Source organism: Staurois parvus, unplaced genomic scaffold (assembly GCF_062004578.1).
Source record: "Staurois parvus isolate SC_StPar_1 unplaced genomic scaffold, SC_StPar_1.0 ptg000719l, whole genome shotgun sequence".
Classification (NCBI taxonomy): Eukaryota; Metazoa; Chordata; class Amphibia; order Anura; family Ranidae; genus Staurois; species Staurois parvus.
In genome coordinates, this window is record NW_028318515.1 from 7213697 (window position 1) to 7236796 (window position 23100).

Here is a 23100-nt window from a genome sequence, read left to right on the forward strand (position 1 = left end):
CGCTACACATGTTACTCATCATTGCGCATGCCAGAATGAGAGCAACAATTCTAACATGAGATATTCTCCATAACACTATACTGATGACCTATCAGAGGTTTTAAAAGTGTCGCCTATAGAAAATATAGGGTACTAAAGTTCGTCGCCAATTCACGAGTGCATGCAAATTTAAGGTTTGACATGCTGAATATCTAGTTACTTGGTGCAACCTTATCTTTTATATTTTTCAAAAAATAGGGTCATTTATTGCTTTTTTGTGCCCTAAAATTAACTTAAGTGTATCTTTTACTGAAATTTTGCGGTAATATCGGTAATATCATGCAACATAAAAAATTGGAACTACCACTATTTTATGCTCTAGGGTCTCTGCTTTCAGAAAATATAATCTTCAATAATTTTTAGACCTAAAATGATTTTTAAACGTAAGCAAATAATGCAAAAACGGCTCTGGAAGCGAAAGGGATATGGAGTTAACCCGACATTTCCCTTTCAGGACGAGCACCCAATTGGTGCTCATTACACTGCAAGGTCTCTCTCCTCCCTGCTAGTTCCTGGGTGCGGTGCTGAAGAGAGGCAGGGAGGGGAGGAGGAGAAACAGTGCAATGTTAAAAATATTAAATGTTTAAGTCACCATAAAGCTGCTTTTGATTTTAAAAGTCCCAGACATTCCTAAAAGCACCGAAAGATTTAAATACGTTTTGGTTATAATTTATTTTTTTTATCTGGACAAGTAGACTGTCATGAGGGACAAGTAGATTGGGACCCCAATTTAGTCCCTGGGCAAGTAGATTTTTAAAAACATTTTCACACCCCTGTTATTCTTTTCTTTTAAATGAACGCTTGTGACCCCCTTGCCCTTGGGGGAATAGTGAGAATCACTTTCTTCTGAAAAGGTGTTCTTTACCTCCTTTTTACTGTCCTCGATGCCAAACATTGATGTGGAAGATGAGACAGCAGATGTTTCTCCTTATGTAGTATTATTATTATTATATTATTTTTTGTAGTCATCCTGTTGATGAATATTAATTATTTTGGGTTTTTTTTGAGCTAACAAACAAAATAGAAAATTGACATTTTGAGGTCCTGAATTAGTAAATCCTGTATACCCTCAAAACTCTAACAAACAAATTGTGAGAGTCATTGGATTATTCTCCCCAACACCTCCTTAATGACCCTTCAATGTTAGGGGCAGTCTTACTGAAAGGTGGAAGGGGCAGGACTAAGGTTTGATTTTGCAAAAAGATGAATATGGATATTAGACCCCTAATTTTGGGGCTTCTGGGGTGATTACCATATGTAAGTGCCAGCATCTTTATGGGTCCACGTTTTATTGATGAAACCGGTACACCACACTTACAAAAGTTGCCTTTACAAGTCAAATAATTTAAAAGAATTTTTAGAATATTACAATTTGGTCATAATGATTACAATAGTCATCATAAAGCTTTTCTTACCTTTGTATCAATGCTGTTATTTGTAACATGAAGTGACTGTAAAATTTTATAATAAGATGAAAAGAAGAGCTTCCTGCAATGTAAACTGGCATGCTACCTGTGTTGCTGCACTCTGCTGCATAGATTGCAAGAGAGATGGCTAAAGGATCCTCTGTATCTGACACTTCCAGGAGTGTCAGATGCTGACACCTCCAACCGTGATGTATGTTTCCTCCTCAAGTACCTACATCACCTTAGCAAAAGGTAGTGATATAAGATCAGCAGAAGTAACCACAGTTTGATTGATCCACAGGCAGCTCTTCTTTTCATCATAAAAATTGTATCAGAGTAGTAACAGAATTGCTTTAAACTTACTCTGCACCAAAAATTGAAAACATGCATACAGACATAGGCACAGTTTATCTGTTTAGTAGCTATGTGTTTCACCCCTTGCTTGTGATGCAAGAGGATTATTCCCAACCCACCAGCACGAAGGAAAGAAATTGGAAGGGAATTACACAGTATATGCCTCAGGAAGGCAATCTCATTCACCTTATGAGGTGTTATCTGGATTATGGCAATGATTTACTTAAAATGGACAGAATATGTGCAGTGTTTGTTTCTAAAAGAATTAGTGGCTTGTTAACTTATTTTATATGTTGCCTAGAGTGAGAACTTTGCATTTATTTAAAATTACTAAAATACATGCATGTGAGACCAAGGCCCCCTTTTCTCTGCAGTGTGCTGGCAGGGAGAATCTTTTCTAGTCATACTTTTTTTGCAATATTTTGCACACCTTTTGTACTGACACACCTATAATGTATAATATTAAATATGGATTAAGCTTTTATTTAGACTTCAGGATGAATATATTTTTTCTAACCTTTCACATTTACCTTGTTAGCCATCTGTAAAATCTTAAAGACTTTCAAGAAACTTTGTCTTTGTCCACACTTTGCAAGATCAACAAGCAATATGGTACAAGTTTAGAATAAAGCGAGACTGTTTTCTACCCATTGTTCAGCCCGCCACATTTTTTTTTCTAAATTATGAAAAAAAGACTTGAGAAATATATAATTTTTTTCCTTTTGATATTTTCTCTCTTGGCAGAAGCAAGAGTTTTAATATTAACTGATAAGGTAATTGAATTTTAGTAATACAGGCAATTCTAATACCGTACATCAAAGCACTGGTTAGTTTGAATAAATTTTTCTATGCATTTCTATTAACCGTGTGTACTTCAAAGATGCCATGTCATGAGCCAGGCTTCTGAAATTGCAGACAGCTTTAGGCCACAACATTTCCTGATTTCAAGCCTATTTTATTTGGCTGTCCTTACACTAACTATAAATAAAAAAGTAATAATTCAGATGAACATCCACTAAATAGGCCAGTCGGAGTATGCGCTGTTCCTAATGAAGTTAGGTCAAGAAAAAGGCACCAACATAATGTACTGGACACTGATAAAATATGGTCTTTGTAACGTTCTGGAGAAGATTCTGAAGCACAGCAGTAGCATTGTGCATTGTGACCTTTAGAAGCAACATTTAATCTTGTATCTTATTTCCCTTATTTATTACTTCAGAGTATACATTACTATTATTAGAATATTGTTCGTTATTCACAAAAATAAAACATGCTTTATGTTTCTACATGCTTAATACAATTGTGACGATGCTTCCATTAAAAAGGGTCATCAAAAGCCCCACATTCTAATTCAATGTGGTGTAGTACAAATCATTATTTTAAGGTGAAGCTGATTAACAGACAGCAGATTTTTCCCCTTAGACCAGCTTTCAAACTGCTGGATTTTTGTCAGGGCTCAGTAAACACATGTATGGCTAGATAAGTAACAATTTCTGTCCTGAACTCAAACATTGGAATGATATGGGGCAAGTAGAAGTCCGTGATCACAACAGCAACATATATGGACAACTGTAATGGTCATTAGATTACAGAGATAATTCTTGATATGTTTTTTTCTTACCTTGTTTGATCAGTAACCAACAGAGGACAGAACAATGTATTTAAAGTGATCACAACAGCAACATATATGGACAACTGTAATGGTCATTAGATTACAGAGATAATTCTTGATATGTTTTTTTCTTACCTTGTTTGATCAGTAACCAACAGAGGACAGAACAATGTATTTAAAGCTGAACTCTAGCAGTGTTAGTACCTGAATTTGACCTGGTATTAGCCTCTTGCAGTCCCTATAGAGTAGAGCTAGAGTGCAGAGAAAGTAGCAGTACAAGGAGTCAATCAGTACATATGCTGACAAGATGCATGCAGAAACCATTACTGTGTTGCTTCTCCTTTCCCTGTTCAGTAACAGGCTGGGGTGAATCCAGGACAAGCTGGGCTCAGAGGAAGTTGGTTGAATGTTACTAGCCATTAGAATGATCCAGCACCAGAAAAAAAACTGAATTGCAGTTGAGTTTTGCAGAAAAAACTGGTTTTGTTGTTTTATCTTTTCAGAAACAATTCATTTGTATCATTTTTTTTTTGCTGGAATTCTCCTTCAAGATTTGCGGTCATGAAGACACAAAGTTTGATAGGTGATTTATAAAATTAAACACAGCCTATAATAAACTAACAATCCAATCCTATCTGGCAATTATAGATTAGAGCTGAAAAAGGGTGTGTTTCCCTGTGCACCGGGACAGGCCACCAGGATGCATTTTAACGTTTATTAAATCATATAAAAGGTATATATTTTAAAAATATATGTGAATTCCTATAGGGTGAGGTTAAGTAGAAGATATTGCGCTCATATTGCGTACCTAGAGAGCAACATATATCTATGTGGATATTGTCTTATACAGTTAAATGTACAACATAAAGTCCATACTGTATGAAGCAACCAATTAGTAACTGGTTATGAGGAGGATATGATCTCCATCCTCATACCCTACATGTCTCAAGATGGTGTACTAGCCTCTCTCACTCCAAATATAGGCTGTCTCTCTAATGAAAATAAAGGTGAGATCCAACTTTCTATGATATGTAATGCGGGTACACTCATCCATGTGGATATAACACACCACTAATGGACGAGCCCCATATTCCACATATCCACAAACATACCTCTCTAGATATGATCACATCTGCATCCCAATATCGTTGGGTAATCCTCACCCCCCAAAAAAGATAACATTAGGGTGAGAAAAAAAAACACATGAGATCCAAACAGAGAATGTGCTCCCAAATCAAATAAAACAAAATGTTTCACTCCTTAAAAATGGAGCTTCGTCAGAGGTGAAGAAATAAAATAGTTTTTGTTTGATTTGGGAGCATTTTTTCTTTTTGGATCACATGCGTATTTTTCTTCTAATCCTAACTTTGTCTTTTTTGGGGGTAAGGATTACCCACGATTATTGGGATGCAGATGTGCTCATATCTAGAGAGATATTTTTGTGCATATGTGGAATATGGGGCTCATCAATTAGTGGTGTGTTGTATCCACATGGATGAGTGTACCTGCATTACAAATCATAGATAGATGGATCTCACCTTTATTTTCATTAGTGAGACAGAGGCTAGTATACCATCATGTGAAATGTAGAGCATGAGGATGAGGATCATATACTCCTCATAACCAGTTGCTAATTGGCTGCTACATACAGCATAGACTTTAAGTTGTACATTTAATTGTATAAGACAAAATCCACATAGATATATGTTGCTCTCTAAGCATGCAATATGAGTGCAATATTTTCTACTTAACCTCAGCCAATAGGAATTCACATTTATGGTTAAAATGCATGCCTTTTATATGATCTAATAAAAGTTACATTTTATCCAGGTAGTCTGTTTATGCGGAAGGAAATGCACCCTTGTTCAGTCCTAATCTAGGTGATTTACAAGGAGAAAAGGCCGGATGGCTGATTTATTAGCACACAAAGCTGGTTAGGCGATTTATAAGGACATAAGGGTGGATAGGTGATTCATGAGGACGTATAGGAGAATAGGTGATTCGTTAAACCAGAAAGCCAGATAGCAGATTCATGAAGACAGAAAGGCGGATAGGTGATTCATGAGGAAAAAAGGCTGAATGCATGGTTCATCAATGCATAAGAGTGGATAAGTGATTCATGAGGACATAAGAGAAGATAGGTGATTCATGAGGACATACTGTATGAGTGGATAGGTGATTCATGAGACTAGAAGGCTGTATAGGGGATTCATGAGGACAGAAGGTGGATAGGTGATTCACGAAGAGAGAAGGCTGGATACATAGTTCATCAATACACAAGAGTGGATATGTGATTCATAAGGACACAAGAGCAGATAGGTGATTTGTGAGGACATACTGTATGAGAGGATAGGTGATTCATGAGACTAGAGGGCTGGATGGACACTGTTTATATAATGTATGAGGACAAAAGGGTGGGTAGGTGAATCATGAGGAGAAAAGGCTGAATTGGTGATTTGTGAGGCCAGGAGGCTGAATAGGTGATTCATTAGGACAATGGGCTGGATAAGGGATTCATGGTGTCAGTAGGCTGGTGGGGATTTATGAGGCCAGAAGGCTGAATAGGTGATCTGTGAGTCTAAAGGGCTAGATAGGTGATTCTTGAGAGCAGAAGGCTGGATAGGTGATTCATGAGATCAGAAGGTTGGATAGCTGTTTCACAAGACCAGAAGGCTGGATAGCTGTTTCATGAGACCAGGAGGCCGGATAGGTGATTTATGGGGATATAAGACTGGATAGGTGATGCATGAAGACAAAAGGTTTTATAGGTGAATTATGAGACCAGAAGGCAGGATAAGGGATTTGTGAGGTCAGTTGGTTAGATATTAAGTTCTGGAGTACAGAAGATTGAAAAGGATAGTATTCTGACTGTCTTTGGCTTTAGTACTATCTAAGTCTGAGCTGGAAAAAGTATGCAGCAAGTAATATCAGACTGATCTACATGCTGGTTCTGGGTCAGTGATACCAGATCATCATGACAGCCAGTCAACCAATGTTTTCAGAGAAGGAGGTTAGTAATGGCAGTACAGATGTCCTTTACATAAAGCAGCCTCAGTGGAATCCTTACAGGGGTCATATAGTTACAATCTTTAGCTCAACTTGCTTTCAGCTTGGAGACATTTATTACTGAAAAATATTCCTTCCCCTATCACAGAGAGAAGGTCTCGCTGTCCCAGCAGGAAAACACATTTCTGTTGCTTTTAACTGAATTTGTGTTTGTCATATCATTACAAATACAGTATCTCATGACTATAACCTATATTATCACTCAAGTCTATAGCTTGGAAGCTAGCTCACACTTCCCTCCACAAGCCTGTAAAATGACCATAAACTGTACCTTCTGGCCTGATATGCTTCTCCATTTCACTTTTTCTTATAGCAAACCTTCACTCTTACAATAAACACCTAGGTAGGGTAAAGTTCCTTCTAATAGCTTCATTTAAAATGAACCTATTATCTTTAAGTATGATCACAGAGTTGAAAAGCAGAATGGCACAATGTAGTAAAACATCAGTATAAGAATCTTTTGTTTATATTTCTGATGCAGAGAAGATGGAGTATCCTGTATATTAGTAATCTGTACCCAGACACTACAAATATTTTTTTTTTATAATGTAACATTAATCTGGTAACTGACAAGTTTGTAACAAAAAACATTACTTTTATTATATCAGCTGGTATAAGCAGTGTTATCAGACCTGTCAGTTCACCTCTGTGAACAACAACATTAAAAAAAAGGTATGTCTTATTGGACCACTTGGTCTTTTTGATAATAGGTTTCTTTTACAGGTAACATAAAGCAACATAATGTAATGTTAAAACCATATAGCAAAGATGGAGCAAAATGAGTATAACATCAGAATGAGCCCTAATGTTGACAATTATAAATCCTTGGAAAGTCCAGTGTGGTTAAGACAAAAAAAGAGTTAAGGCAGCTGCAGCAGTGGGGTAGGAACATGGGTAATCATACTATAATGTAAACAAAAGAAGGAAAGCAGAGATGGTGTCAGCATCTAAGAGTAGAATTTATTAACAATATGATAAGACACTCATATATATATGCACTCATTGTGGTCACTAAATGCAAAGCACATGAGATGGTATGCATCAAATTAATCCTTCCCTACAATCTGATAAAGGTGTGTGGAGACTGGTTTGCAGAGATCTGCAGGGATGTGGCCAGGCCAAACAAAGTTAGGCAAGGAAGCAGCTGGGTGGATGGAAGGCAGCCGTTCAGTCTCTCTGGGCTGGAACATGAAAAGCAATACAGGGAGTTTTGTGTAATACGATAATATCACACACAACATATGGGTTAGGGGGACATGGCAGTGTGTTTTGGGGTAACCACACCCCTTTGTCAAGCCTCTAGCAGATCGTAGGGAAGGATTAACTTATTGCATACCATCAGATATGCTTTGCGTTTATTGACCACAGTGAGTGCATATATATGAATGTCTTAATATATTATTAGTAAAGTCTACGCTTAGATACTGGCACTTTCTTTCTTTTCTTCTTTTGTTTACAATGTAATGTTAACCTTCTCTGGAAAAAAAAACACAATAGCTTGCCGCTTGATTTAATAAATGGAAATTTCTATAGAAATAAGTGTCAAGATTACTCTGTTTCATATGCTGAATGGAATTGGCTTCTAATTATAAAATGTAAATAAACTAAGTTTATAAATAGGCTAGGTTGTCTAATATGAACAATATAAATGGCTGGTTTGCTTTCTTTCAATTTAATTGAATGGAATTATAAATTATACAAAGTAAACAGAACCTGGGCACATTTTCACTTTCCTGCTGCTTTGCTCAGACTCATTAAAAATTAAACCAGCCAATCCCTAAATTAAAGACTTCACTATTTATTTCTACAGTGTTTTATATATGATTGAGAAAGAAAAGCAAATGCTAAGATTTACTTATATTTCCCCTTAGAGCAATTTGCTCAAAAGGGTTTCATATAGAAAGGAAGAGTTTTGTGTAAGAGCTGTCCAAGGTGCTGACTCCCTAAGACTGAAGCAATGTGAAAAATAATGGGTGTTATAATATTGATAGCAACATTCCCCATTCACTGGACAGTCAACTGGTTGCCAGATATACTGAAAGCGAATATAGATTTATTTTCATTGTCTGTCTTGCAGGTTCTTATGCGGCTCTTTGTCATGCTATCTCATAAACTCCTCTTTTGACTACTTTTTCCCTTTCAAATCCTAATGTGCATCACAACCTGCTGATACCCATTCTTATTGGTAACCTATCTACCCTTTAGTTGTGACTTGTGCCAATAAATCCTCTACTTCTACATTTTGTATTGTATCATGCACCCCACTGAGCCTGATTCTTCTTTTGTTTTGCCTATCCTGTTGCATCTGAATCTTCTCTTTCATCACCCACCGCAACACCCAAACTTTCTCTGTACCGAAACCCACTGCTCTGAATCATCCTTGTGTTACACAGCCCACTGATATTGAGCCCTTTGTCATACCACCCACCTCACTACCTCTAACTCTGTTGATTTTACTCATCACGATTCTTTTGAATCTTCTTCTCTTATTCCAGTATGTTTATCCATCAAGGCATTTCTTAAATAGCTCAATGGGCATTTACCTGTAAATGAAGCTTTATGTAACAGTTTAAAATGTGTACAATATACATGTCTAAATAACGCATTGCTTGGGATAATATATATATATATATATATATATATATATATATATATACAGTCAGGTCCATAAATATTGGGACATTGACACAATTCTAACATTTTTGGCTCTATACACCACCACAATGGATTTGAAATTAAACGAACAAGATGTGCTTTAATTGCAGACTGTCAGCTTTAATTTGAGGGTATTTACATCCAAATCAGGTGAACGGTGTAGGAATTACAACAGTTTGCATATGTGCCTCCCACTTGTTAAGGGACCAAAAGTAATGGGACAAAATAATAATCATAAATCAAACTTTCACTTTTTAATACTTGGTTGCAAATCCTTTGCAGTCAATTACAGCCTGAAGTCTGGAACGCATAGACATCACCAGATGCTGGGTTTCATCCCTGGTGATGCTCTGTCAGGCCTCTACTGCTCTGTCAGGCCTCTGTGTGATGCTCTGTCAGGCCTCAGTTCCTGCTTGTTCTTGGGGCATTTTCCCTTCAGTTTTGTCTTCAGCAAGTGAAATGCATGCTCAATAGGATTCAGGTCAGGTGATTGACTTGGCCATTGCATAACATTCCACTTCTTTCCCTTAAAAAACTCTTTGGTTGCTTTTGCAGTACGCTTTGGGTCATTGTCCATCTGCACTGTGAAGCGGCGTCCAATGAGTTCTGAAGCATTTGGCTGAATATGAGCAGATAATATTGCCCGAAACACTTCAGAATTCATCCTGCTACTTTTGTCAGCAGTCACATCATCAATAAATACAAGAGAAGCAGTTCCATTGGCAGCCATACATGCCCACGCCATGACACTACCACCACCATGCTTCACTGATGAGGTGGTATGCTTAGGATCATGAGCAGTTCCTTTCCTTCTCCATACTCTTCTCTTCCCATCACTCTGGTACAAGTTGATCTTGGTCTCATCTGTCCATAGGATGTTGTTCCAGAACTGTGAAGGCTTTTTTAGATGTCGTTTGGCAAACTCTAATCTGGCCTTCCTGTTTTTGAGGCTCACCAATGGTTTACATCTTGTGGTGAACCCTCTGTATTCACTCTGGTGAAGTCTTCTCTTGATTGTTGACTTTGACACACATACACCTACCTCCTGGAGAGTGTTCTTGATCTGGCCAACTGTTGTGAAGGGTGTTTTCTTCACCAGGGAAAGAATTCTACGGTCATCCACCACAGTTGTTTTCTGTGGTCTTCCGGGTCTTTTGGTGTTGCTGAGCTCACCAGTGCGTTCTTTCTTTTTAAGAATGTTCCAAACAGTTGTTTTGGCCACGCCTAATGTTTTTGCTATCTCTCTGATGGGTTTGTTTTGTTTTTTCAGCCTAATGATGGCTTGCTTCACTGATAGTGACAGCTCTTTGGATCTCATCTTGAGAGTTGACAGCAACAGATTCCAAATGCAAATAGCACACTTGAAATGAACTCTGGACCTTTTATCTGCTCATTGTAATTGGGATAATGAGGGAATAACACACACCTGGCCATGGAACAGCTGAGAAGCCAATTGTCCCATTACTTTTGGTCCCTTAACAAGTGGGAGGCACATATGCAAACTGTTGTAATTCCTACACCGTTCACCTGATCTGGATGTAGATATCCTCAAATTAAAGCTGACAGTCTGCAGTTAAAGCACATCTTGTTTGTTTCATTTCAAATCCATTGTGGTGGTGTATAGAGCCACAAATGTTAGAATTGTGTCGATGTCCCAATATTTATGGACCTGACTGTATATATACTGTATATCAGAGAGAGATAATAACAATAAATTCTTATTTGCTGCCTTATGATCTAAACCTAGGACCCTGCATTCGCTATATTTGGTCTTACACATTATACACAGTATACAGAGCATGGAAATGGAATTATTTTAGTAAATATAAACTGCTAAATATCTTTTCTCATCAGCAGTTAGAGTAGTCTTGTGACTTCTATCAGTGTCCAGCTGAGCACTGGTTAAAGCTTGTAGGAGGAGTTTTCATTTTCCCCTGATTGTCCTATGAGGCTGCAGGACCCTGACCCTCTGCCAGGAAAGCGCTGATTGGGCCTGTGCTGATCACATGCACTCTTCCAAGAATAAAAACAACTCTCTAGTATTACACACCAACCTGTTCATCCTTTTTGTATTTTCACTCCATACACAGCTTGGTATATTAAATACCAAGAAAAGTTTTAAAAAACAAGTACAACGCATATACACCCAAAACATCCACGCATAATCAGGACGTGTCAGAGATGTTTTAAGCATTGATATACACTGTAGATACAAAGAACCTTCAGATAACAAGAAATTCCCAGGGTTAGAAGAATGCACATAGGTTATGTAACTGGTGGAGTGACAGTGTGTGGAGTGGAGTACTCTAGAGTTGTGGGAGAGGTAAATGTCTCTCATGTTCATCTTGTTGGCGGGAGGAAAAGAGTGAAACAAGTGAAAGAAAAACAGGGAGGGAGAAAGGAAAGAAAGAGAAAGATAAAATAAAATTGTACCTATGGCAAAGGATTGCTCAATTATAGATCACCTTTTCAGGAGAAATGGCACTTTCAGACTCCATAGGGATGCACACAAGAGCCTTCAGGTAGCAAGTAAGTGTAAAAATTGCCACATTTTAGATAAAAGGTAGCATAGGTAAAATAAAAGAGTACAAACTAAAAATAATGCCAACCAGGCACTTAGATACGCAGAGATACCACTTTAATGGGTAGTAAGCATCACCTGGCAGCCCCAAACAAACCCCATAGTCCAGCAAACTTTACAAACAGAATAAATGTTTTTCAGTTCCCACAGGCTTTTCCCTTTGTCCCAAGCTAGAGCCCCATATCTGTCCCAGATCTTCCCTTTTATTCCACATATGGCCTAATTAAAGCTGAGGGTGAGCAAAAAGGGAGATCAGAACACGCACCAGGTAGAAGCAAAAACTTGATTAGCCCTACTTTCTCATATGTAAAAGAAATCATGCACCTCCACTCATTGTTATCTCCTTTCATAATGTCACACTATTTAGAACATAAATGAAAAATAAAAAAATATAATAATATTAAAAATAATATTCTGGTGTGAATATGAAATAAAACCATGTAAAATGGAACCTTTCATCTTTGCATTTCAGTGACGGTGTGGGATTTTTTATCTGGTGATTCTCATTAACCACAGATATCTATTGGTTTATAGAGGATTGGTTAGTATTTTTTCACTTTTGTGGGATGCAGGCCCTAGCTGCATTTTTAAGATGAACAAGTTAAGAATGTTTAACACTACTTGGGTGAATGGAATGAGATGTAGAGGAAAGGCTGCAGGCCCCAGGAGATCCCTGTAGGCCTGGGAATTTCACTTTGCAAGTGTATTCTCCCTTAGTGTATCAGGTGAAGCTCAATCAACTTTCTTCATCCAATCATGTGCATGCAAAATTACAGTTTTTATTTTCTTTTAAAGTCATTGGATATATTTTGCAAAATCTCATTAAAAGATCTCTTGCTAAACAGCCTATTTTCCTTTAGTGTTTTATTTGCTGGATCACAAAGTGATGTATTCCAAATGTATATTGTCTGGGTCACCTTCTGTGTCTTCTTTTCTACTGCTTCATTGATCATAGGCAGCCCTGTTTTTTGTCATATATCTCATGCCATTAAATATAAATATTGGGGTGGATTTACTAAAGGCAAATAAACTATGTACTCTGCAAGTGCAGTTGCTCTAGATCTTAGTAAATGTGGTAAAGCTCAGTTGTTTCCATCATCCAATCACGTGCAGGCAAAAATGCTGGGTTTTTTTTGGCATGTGATTGGGTATTTTTACAAAGTGAAGCTTTACCTCATTTACTAAGCTCTGGAGCAACTGCACTTGTAAAGTGCACAGTCTGTTTTCCACATTAAATCCACCCCTCTGGATTGGATAAGTGAACGTTGTCACCCAAATAACATGCTGATAGAAGAAAAAGGATTATTTTATTTATAATAATAAATAAATAAACAGGATTATGAGGGAATAATGGGGGTAGTTGCAAAAGTCAGTTAATGGGATTTTCCCCCCCAATATCTTAACAAATAGATTTATTATTTTGATTTAATTTGCAAGGAAATATAGTGCTTATTGCACCAATCATGGAAATAAATGCTAATTACCTTTTATAACAAACAGATAACAGGAAAAAAGACCCTTAATGGTAAATGTGATGGATTTGCTACAATTTCATTCTACCAAGAGATTTGTAACTTTGTAACCAAATTATTCCTAAGGCCATAAACTGTGGCGGATTGTGTTTTGTAGCTGTCACTTCTCTTTCTCATTCTGCCCAAGTTAATGTTAAATTAGTACCTAAATTAGTCCCACTTGAATGCTTTGCAGCCTACCACTGAATGGCAATTGTCTGCATACCAGTGCTAAGAATTAATTGGCTTATTCCTTGGAGTAACATAAGCTCCCATGTAAAGAGCATCCTGGTTTTGTTTATAATAATGTCACTTATACACCGTATTAGTTTTATGAGCTGGCAGGAAAGTGGGACAAATCTCTTTTGTAGATTTGGAAAGCAGAAAGAGTAGGAGGCATGCATATATTAAGTGCTCGTTAACAATCTGTTTCATTAACCCTTTGGTGTTAATTGGTATTCTCAGCCTAACCTTTTATTAATTACAGAAGGCATTAGATGAAATCATTTGCTTTCACAATGGATGATTTATTAAATAAAAAAACAATAGGGTAAAAAAAAACTTGTGAATTAATCAACGTATGGTCAATGTATTATAAACAAGGAACTACAAGTTGACTTGTGCTGTTTATGTATTAAGACATTATATCTTTTTTTTCTAGCATAATAAAACTGCTGTGTGTCAGTCATGCTGTGTTTGCAGTAATATTAGACAGGATAACCAGTCGCGTTTTGATGAGGGGGGCAAAAGGAATCAAATCAAAAAGCCTTCTGCTAGAATACTGTAAAGCACAGCTTTGCCTTATTAAAAACAAGAGCTATTTATGCATCATAACTTCCATCACAAATACAAAAATAACAAAGGGTTTATTTCTCATTTATGGACAGTGTATGGAGCAATGAAAATCATTCTTTTATGCCTCAGTGGCCAATTGTGCATCCAGAACTGCTGGTGTATAGCACAAATATGCCATTTATTCATACAACATGTAGGTGTCTCAGGCTTGTTGGCCATTATTAGTGCTATACAATATGTGGGTTTTTTTCAATTGTTTTAACAGCTTCAGGGAGGTTTTGACCTTTCTGCTTTCAATGTACACAGAAACCCAAGTGAAAGCACTCATCAGTGGCCTAAGTGCGCACTTATTGTTGGCTTTCTTCTGGTGACGAGTAACTAGAAAACTGATCTTTTTGAGAAACCCCCTGGAATTAAAAGATCTATAACTATAAATGAACAGCTACAATTCTAGAATGCTGACAAATTGACACTTAAAGGCTTACTTAATACAGTAACACAAAATGTTGAATGTGCAGTGAACCATAGCAAGCAATCACATTTTTTTTTATAACTTGGATGATGTACTCTGAGTCACTCCTTACTGCATGCATCAATTGCATTTTGTGCTGCTATGGTTTCTGGCAACACCAGAGATACACACTTGGAACTAGCCTTCAACAAGTGGCATCAGAGCAAAGCCTGAATTTCTGATCTGCATACTTATTCCAAATCAGTGGCATCCTCCATATTTCTGTTAGAACATGTTCTCCTTCACTGATAAAGCATAGAATACCATAAAGGGGATCCTGAGAATTCCCAGAATCTTGACTGAAGATCCATGACATCACCCTCACCTATATGGGTTGAAGCTGGGATGGAAGATAAATATTTTTTTTAACATTTCTCTGTATACTTTTTAGTGTTTTTACATAGGAGGCAGGGGTCCAAATACTAAGTAGACCTTGCATTTTGACCTCTCAGAATCTCACTCATGTAATGATGTTGAGTCCTGTTCTCTACTGCAATACTTTGAGCGCAGGTCAGCATGATGATGTAACCCCAGGGGGTTCTCTATGACCAACCAGGCTCACAGAAAGTAGGTTGAATAAAGATGGGCATCACTCAACCTGGAGGAGGAATAACGTCTAATGGAGGCAAATATAAAAACACACACAATGGAGGACGCCATCTAAGTGCAGTATTGTCTTGCACTTCTGGTTGGGAGGACTCCCAAATGAGAAGTGCATTGAGCTTCCTTTGACTACGTGGCCGGCGGCAGTGCGGCACATTTCCTTAACTGGATGCCCCTGCTACAGTGTTCCTTAGATGTCCTGATTTCTTACGCTGTACACGCTTTCACAAATCTTCTTCAGGTGTGCTACCAATTTGTTTTTATTATACAATCAATGTTTTAATGCTGAACTTTGCTGGCACCATCCGCTATGTGTGTTTTTAATTCTCGATTCAGAGATTTTTTCAGTTTCTCTGAAGGAGCTGCATGTTGTGAAAGGAAGCTTATTGGGGTCAACCCCTCACATACTGGATGAAGAATGGTTTATTGTACTCATGGTTATACATCCCAGTGTTTTTCTCTGCTATTCGGAGGTTAACCATACACTGCTTGTGCAATAAAGACATTTCTTTAGTAGAGGCAGAACTTGGAATTCTGCCTTAATTCCACAGTGGATGTTAAATTTATTTTGTTGTGTTACAAAATAATGGATCAGAACAAAAAACTACTTCTAAAGTCCTAAAACAATTTGAAAATATTTATGGAAAAATGCTCATGGTTTCACAAATACATTTTTGTCTTTCTTTTTCTGTCCAGGACACAGAGATTTTAAATACTGCTATTCTAACGGGAAAAACAGTGGCTGTACCAGTTAAAGTTGTTTCAGTTGAAGAAGATGGATCTGTAATGGACATATCTGAACTGGTGGAATGCAAGTCTTCTGATGAAGATGTTGTTAAAGTAAGTAGTTCTGTCTTGTCATTGACAATGGAAATGTATGTAAATTGTCAGTCATGAAAATTCCTGTTGGTACTTTCTCTTCAGAAACATTTTTCAAATTGCTTTTCCTTCTACAGGAATTTTTACAGTGTTCTGGAGCAGTTCCATGTCTCTCTGCCCCTACCTTCCTTCTTCTTTTTTACCTCCATAATTCTGACCACTCAAGAAACTCAATGTCTATGCAGTCTCAACAGATACTGCAATCTGATGATTGTGTACAAAACTAATATGCTCATCAAATAGTTTGATGAACAATTGTTTCAATATTTTGATCAACTTAACCAAATATATATCAACTACCAATTAAATAGCTTTTGATGGATTTTGACAAATCAAATTGAAGATAAAAGTTTTCAGAAGGCTTTGAAATGTTTTATTTTTTTCAAGTTGATTATGTGGAGCATTCAATCAATTCTGAAATAATCTTTTGACTTTGGTTTACTTGTTCCTAGAAAATTGAAAATGTAAAAGTAATTGGACTGAAACCGATGAAGTTTCTTTCTATACTGCATAAGATGATCATATCAGATATCTAATCAATTTAAAACTAAATCTAGCAGTTAAGCAGGTAAACAATGTTCTGTGTATTGCCCATAGTCAATAGATAATCTTTCACTTAGAAAACCTTACATGTTTGCTATTCTTTCCCCAATGATAAGTTGGTGCCACTTCCTGATATCTTCCCCTTTCTTCAGTCAGCTCTATTTGTTTGCCAATATATATGCCACTGAGCATTTGGATCATGCCTGCATGTCCAGCCACCATTAAATGTCTAAGTCAAGCTTGAGGCTTCTACACCACAGTTTACTTTGTGTCTTTGGCATCTTTTGATTTTATTAGATTGCTAAAACTGAAGAAAACTAATACATAGCACTTCATTGCTCTTTGGTAGAAAAAAACAAGAATATATATATATATATATATATATATATATATATATTGTGGGAACTCGCTTCACAATGGTAGAGCTTTTCTTGTTAAAGCACACAGCAGCTTGCTTCTTTAAGGGCCTTTTTGCCCAATTTTATTTAAAAGAAAAAAGTTCCATAAACAAAAATGCTTCCCACGCAGGGGTATCTACCATCAAGCAAATTAAACAGTATTCAGCCTCCTGGCTTGTACGCAGTTTTATGTCTGTCTCCTGCAGACTCTTCCCAAAATATGGCTCTCGCACACAGCTGGCCACTAGCACACAGCTAGTCTGGCTTCCACCCAACTCCAAGGCAGAGACCTCCCGTCTGCCAGGGTGGAACCCTTCTGACTCCTGTCTGCCGGGGTGGAGCCCAGAACCATGGTTAGGCCTCTATAAAAAGGCCTGCACACACCTGTGCAATCAGTGTCCTGGCCATTCCCAAAACCTGGTCCCAGGATTGGAGATTTCATTCCTCCCAGTTCTCTTTGAAATCTTCAGGCTCCAGATCCCAAAACAGACTTAATGAATAAATGAGGAAACTGAAAAGCCAGTTTCCTCTGCAATACATCAACTCTCTGGAGCCCCTCAACCTGCCTGGTTGAGAATCCAGGGTTTTCAGCTTGATTTTGACCGTGGCAGGACACCACACTGCCACAATATATATATATATACAGTTGCAAGAAAAAGTATGTGAACCCCTTGGGATTACGTGGAGTTTTGCATGAATTGGGCATAAAATGTGCTCTGAACGTCATCTAAGTCACGACAAGAGAAGAACACAGTCTGCTGAACATAATACTACACAAACATTAGATGTTACCATGGTTTAATTGCACATAACATGTAAACATTCACAGTGCAGGGAGGAAAAATTATGTGAACCTTTGGACTTAATAACTGGTTGACCCTCCTTTGGCAGCAATAACCTCAACCAAATGTTTCCTGTAGTTGCAGATCAGACCTGCACAACGATCTGGAGTAATTTTGGACCACTCCTCTTCACAAAACTGTTTCAGTGTAGCAATATTCTTGGGATGTCTGGTGTGAATCGCTCTCATAAGATCATGCCACAGCATTTCAATCGGGTTGAGGTCAGGACTCTGACTGGGCCACTCCAGAAGGCATATTCTGTGCTGTTGCAGCCATTGTGTTGTTGAATTACTTGTATGCTTTGGGTCATTGTCCTGTTGTATCACCCATCCTCTGCGGAGCTTCAGTTGGCGGACAGATAGTCGTACGTTTTCCTGCAAAATGTCTTGATAAACTCTGGAATTCATTTTCCCATCAATGACAACAATCCGTCCAGACCCTGAGGCAGCAAAGCAGCCCCAAACCATGATGTTCCCTCCGCCATGTTTTACAGTGGGGATGAGGTTTTGATGTTGGTGTGCTGTGCCTTTTTTTCTCCACACATAGTGTTGTGTGTTCTTCCCAAACAACTCAATCTTGGTTTCATCTGTCCACAATACATTTTGCCAGTAGTGCTGTGGAACATCCAGGTGCTCTTTTGCAAACTTCAAACGTGCTGCAATATTCTTTTTGGACAGCAATAGCTTCCTCCGTGGTGTCCTCCCATGTACTCCGTTCTTGTTTCATGTTTTCCTTATTGTAGATGTGTCAACAAAAATGTTAGCATGTGCCAGAGATTTCTGTAGGTCTTTAGCTGACACTCTGGGATTCTTCTTTACCTCATGCAGCATTCTGCGCTGTGCTCTTGCAGTCATTTTTACAGGACGACCACGCCTAGGGAGAGTAGCAACAGTGCTAAACTTTCTCCATTTGTAGACAGTCTGTCTTACTGTGGACACATGAACATCAAGGCTTTTGGAGATACTTTTGTAACCCTTTCCAGCTTCATGCAAGTCAACAATTCTTGATCGTAGGTCTTCTAAAAGCTCTTTTCTGCGAGGCATGGTTCACATCAGACAGTGCTTCTTGAAACCAGTAAACCCAAAACAGGTGTGTGTTTTTTAAGGGCAGGACAGCTGTCAGCAACACATCCAATATCATCACACTGATTGGAGTCAAGGTTGGCTCACTCCTGGCTCCAATTAGCTCTGGGAGAAGCCATTAAGCTAGGGCCTCACATACTTTTTCCTCCCTGCACTGTGAATGTTTACAGGTTATGTGCAAATAAACCATGGCAACATCTAATGTTTGTGTAGTATTATGTTCAGCAGACTGTGTTCTTCTATTGTTGTGACTTAGATGATGTTCAGAGCACATTGTATGCCCAATTCATGCAAAACTCCACGTAATCCCAAGGGGTTCACATACTTTTTCTTGCAACTGTATATATATATATATATATATATATATATACAGTTGTGTTCAAAATAATAGCAGTCAGACATCACTAACCTGATAAATCACTGTTTTTGGTAGAAATGATATTTCTACATGGCAAATAATTTACTAGCAGGTGTAGTAGAGTAATAGAAATCCAACAGACCCAACAGTCATGACATGCATGCTGCTGATTCTGTGTAATTGCATCACTAATTGAAAGAGGCATGTTCAAAATAATAGCAGTGTGGAGTTCTATTAGTGAGGTCATTCATTGTTTGAAAAACAGGTGGCAATTATTGCCCTTATTTAAAGAAGGAAGGCAGCAAATGTTGTACATGCTGGTTACAGTGCATTTCTCTCTGAAATTCTGAGGAAAATGGGTCGTCCAGACATTGTTCAGAAGAACAGCGTACCTTGATTAAAAAGTTGATTGGAGAGGGGAAAACATATAAAGAAGTGCAGAAAATGACAGGCTGCTCAGCTAAAATGATCGCAAATGCTTTGAATGGCAACCAAAACCTGAAAGACGTGGAAGAAAGCGAAACACTACCATTCGAATGGATAGAAGAATAGCCAAAATGGCAAGGACTCAGCCAACAATCAGCTCCAAGAAGATCAAAGAAGGTCTAAAGTTCCCTGTCAGTACTGTTACAATTAGAAGACGCCTATGTGAAGCCAAGCTAACTGCAAGAAGCCCCCGCAAAGTCCCACTGTTGAAAAAAAGACATGTTCTGAAGAGGTTACAATTTGCCAAAGAGCACATTGACTGGCCTAAAGAGAAATGGCACAACATTTTGTGGACTGATGAAAGTAAGTTTGTTCTTTTTGGGTCTAGTGGCCGGAGACAGTTTGTCAGATGACCCCCAAACACTGAATTCAAGCCACAGTACACTGTGAAGAAAGTGAAGCATGGTTGCGCAAGCATCATGATATGGGGATGTTTCTCATACTACGGTGGTGGGCCTATTAATGGCATACGAGGGATCATGGATCATTTTGAATACATCAGAATACTTGAAGAGGTCATGCTGCCTTATGCTGAAGAGGAAATGCCCTTGAAATGGGTGTTCCAACAAGACAACGACCCCAAACACACCAGTAAACGTGCAACATCTTGGTTCCAGACCAACAAGATTGACGTTATGGAGTGGTCAGCCCAATCCCCGGATCTTAATCCAATAGAAAACTTGTGGGGTGACATCAAAAATGTCGTTTCTGAGGCAAAACCAAGAAATAGAGAAGAACTGTGGAATGTAGTCCAATCATCCTGGGCTGGAATACCTGTTCACAGGTGCCAGAAGTTTGTTGACTCCATGCAACACAGATGTACAGCAGTTCTCAGAAACAGTGCTTATACAACTAAATATTAATTAAGCGATTCAAAGGAAAGCAAAATCTTCCAACATTTTTCAATTTATATAGTGAATGTTTGCGTTTGTAAAGAAGAATACAAACACTGCTTTTTTTTTGAACAGTCTAATATTCACTTTTCTTAAATTTTTTTAGAGGAACAAAACAAATTTGATATATTTTTCTTCATGTCTTGATTTAGAATAGAATGTGTAATGTTCCCAATGCATTTGTGTGTATGGAAATAAAGGCTATTAGAAGGATTTTGAGCTTTATTCACTTTTTTCAACACACTGCTATTATTTTGAACACAACTGTCTATATATAAATATATATATATATATATATGGTAAAGTACTAGGCAAAGAAATTGCAATAGCCTATAACTCATAATCATGGGGGAAGGTAGACAAAACCGTCAATAAATAAACCAACCTTTACATCTGCGAAAAAGTTATTTCAAAAGTACAGTACTAAGAGTCTGCATGATAAATATATGAACGCTGCCCAGTGCATTCTCCTCACAGGCCACAAAGGTTGTTTGTAATAAACTCAATGCATTTGATGCAGCTCCAGTCTTCCAATTGTATGATTAAAATAGGGTGTTTCAAATATAATATCACTTGTAGAAAAACAAATGACCCAGTGAAGGTTAGTCAACAAGGATAAGTGAAGCAAGAGAGAGAACAATTAGTGTTTAGTGTATTTCTAGTTCATTACTATACAGCACATCACAAGAAAAATTTTGTATTTACGCACTGTGATAGAAAGATAGCAAGATCGATAGATAGATAGATAGATAGATAGATAGATAGATCATTTAAAATTAATTACAACTTTTTACATTTTTTTGCAAATACATTTCAGCTAAATTAGCATGTATTTACCATTTTCATTGGGCCTGCAAGACAACATAAAGCTGAGAACACTTTGACAGTTGGCATAGTAGTCAATCTAGGAGCTTCTGAAAAATAGGATTGATTAATAGCCTCCAAAAGGACAAGAATATATAAATAGACTGCCATTGCTGCTAAGGATTTACAGCACTGGGAGAGCAGAGCATGATGATCTTCATTCCTGTCCTGTTTCAGCTATGTATACTGTAGCTTAACATCTGTGACATAAGGGATAAGGCATTGTCCTAGGTACCGGAGCTAGTGATGAGACAGTGACACGTTAGAACTGCCTTAGAAGTGTACATCTTCATGCTTGGTTTTTTTTTATAAAGAAGAAAATATTTGTAAATTCTAATTTAAATATGTGTGAATGCCCCCACTATTTAGTTAAGCATAATGATATATATGTGTGTCTTGGCTTGACATTGTTTGTTGAAAAATATTTGATATCCTGCCTACCTAGAGGATATTGAACATTGTGCTCATCAAAATCTGACCTCTGGGATTTACAGAAGTCATGTCATGTCATGTCAAATTGTACTTTAAAGAAACACTCTTTTTTGCTATAAAATAATATCTGCTATTCCACTGGGCTAGATGACACAACCATACATTTAATGGTGCTAAAAAAATCCCAAGGCAGATTCTTTTTAAATCAATCTCTGTTTCATCTTGCGTGACTGGGAACAGATGAAAAAGATAAATACTGCTCTTTATATACAGCTTAATCTCTTCATAAATGTGTGTCTCGAGCCTAAAATGTGAGTGCAGTGCTTTACAATATTTATTTCATTAATAAATAGATATTTAGGCTATCCCCACATTTTTCTTTTCTATAAATGTAATGCTTTCCATGTATGCAATGCACAGAATAGATGGTGTAAACAACCATTACAGACAAAATAACTGCTCATAAACAGATTGCTCTACCAACTGCTGCCATGTAAAAACGTACCATTACCTCCTGCTTAGAGTTTTATGTTCTTGTGTCATATTGCTTTGACCTCTAGACCACTAGCCTTAGGGCTCATGTCAGTGGGCGTTCTTGTCAGAAGCTGCATTTTCCATTGAAATGCATGCAGCTGACAAGAAAACTCAGATTTTGACAAAAAAGCTGCATTTGACCTGCTTTGCCTACAATATAAACACACCTTACCAGGACATCATGGGGTTTATTTACTAAAGCTGGAGAGTCCAAAATCAGACTCCCTTCTGCATAGAAACCAATCAGCTTCTAACCTCAGCTTGTTCAATGAAGCTTTGGCAATAAAACCTGGAAGCTGATTGGTTTCTATGCAGAAGTGAGTCTGATTTTGGACTGTCCAGCTTTAGTAAATAAACCCCCATGTGTCCAAAGAAATACAGCACAAAACAAAGTAGGTTACACACAGCCTCTGAATTATGGTGGGTATTGCTCCATTAAAGTCAATAGAATTTTGTTCAGCTGAACCTCATGTGCATTCCAATGAGAAAAAAACAGCACCTATCAACATGAGCCATTAATGCTTTGTCTACCATTGTACATTTATGAATGGTGCAAGTTCAATATATAAAGGTTAAATCAAGCTCTTCTGTTGCTCCATGGAACCTGGGACCAAAAACAATTGCTCCCACAGTGAGATCAGGAGGTGTTTAGGGAA

General features: G+C 37.7%; 1 protein-coding gene across 1 annotated transcript in view; it reads left to right on the plus strand.

The window, feature by feature from the left end:
* The window catches only part of TMEM132C (transmembrane protein 132C), a 681352-nt gene that overhangs the window by 584540 nt on the left and 73712 nt on the right, over window positions 1-23100 (plus strand). Inside the window, exon 5 of the mRNA XM_089653717.1 lies at window positions 15830-15973. Within this exon, the coding sequence (XP_089509843.1) occupies window positions 15830-15973 (144 nt within the window). The remainder of the gene's footprint in view (window positions 1-15829; window positions 15974-23100) is intronic.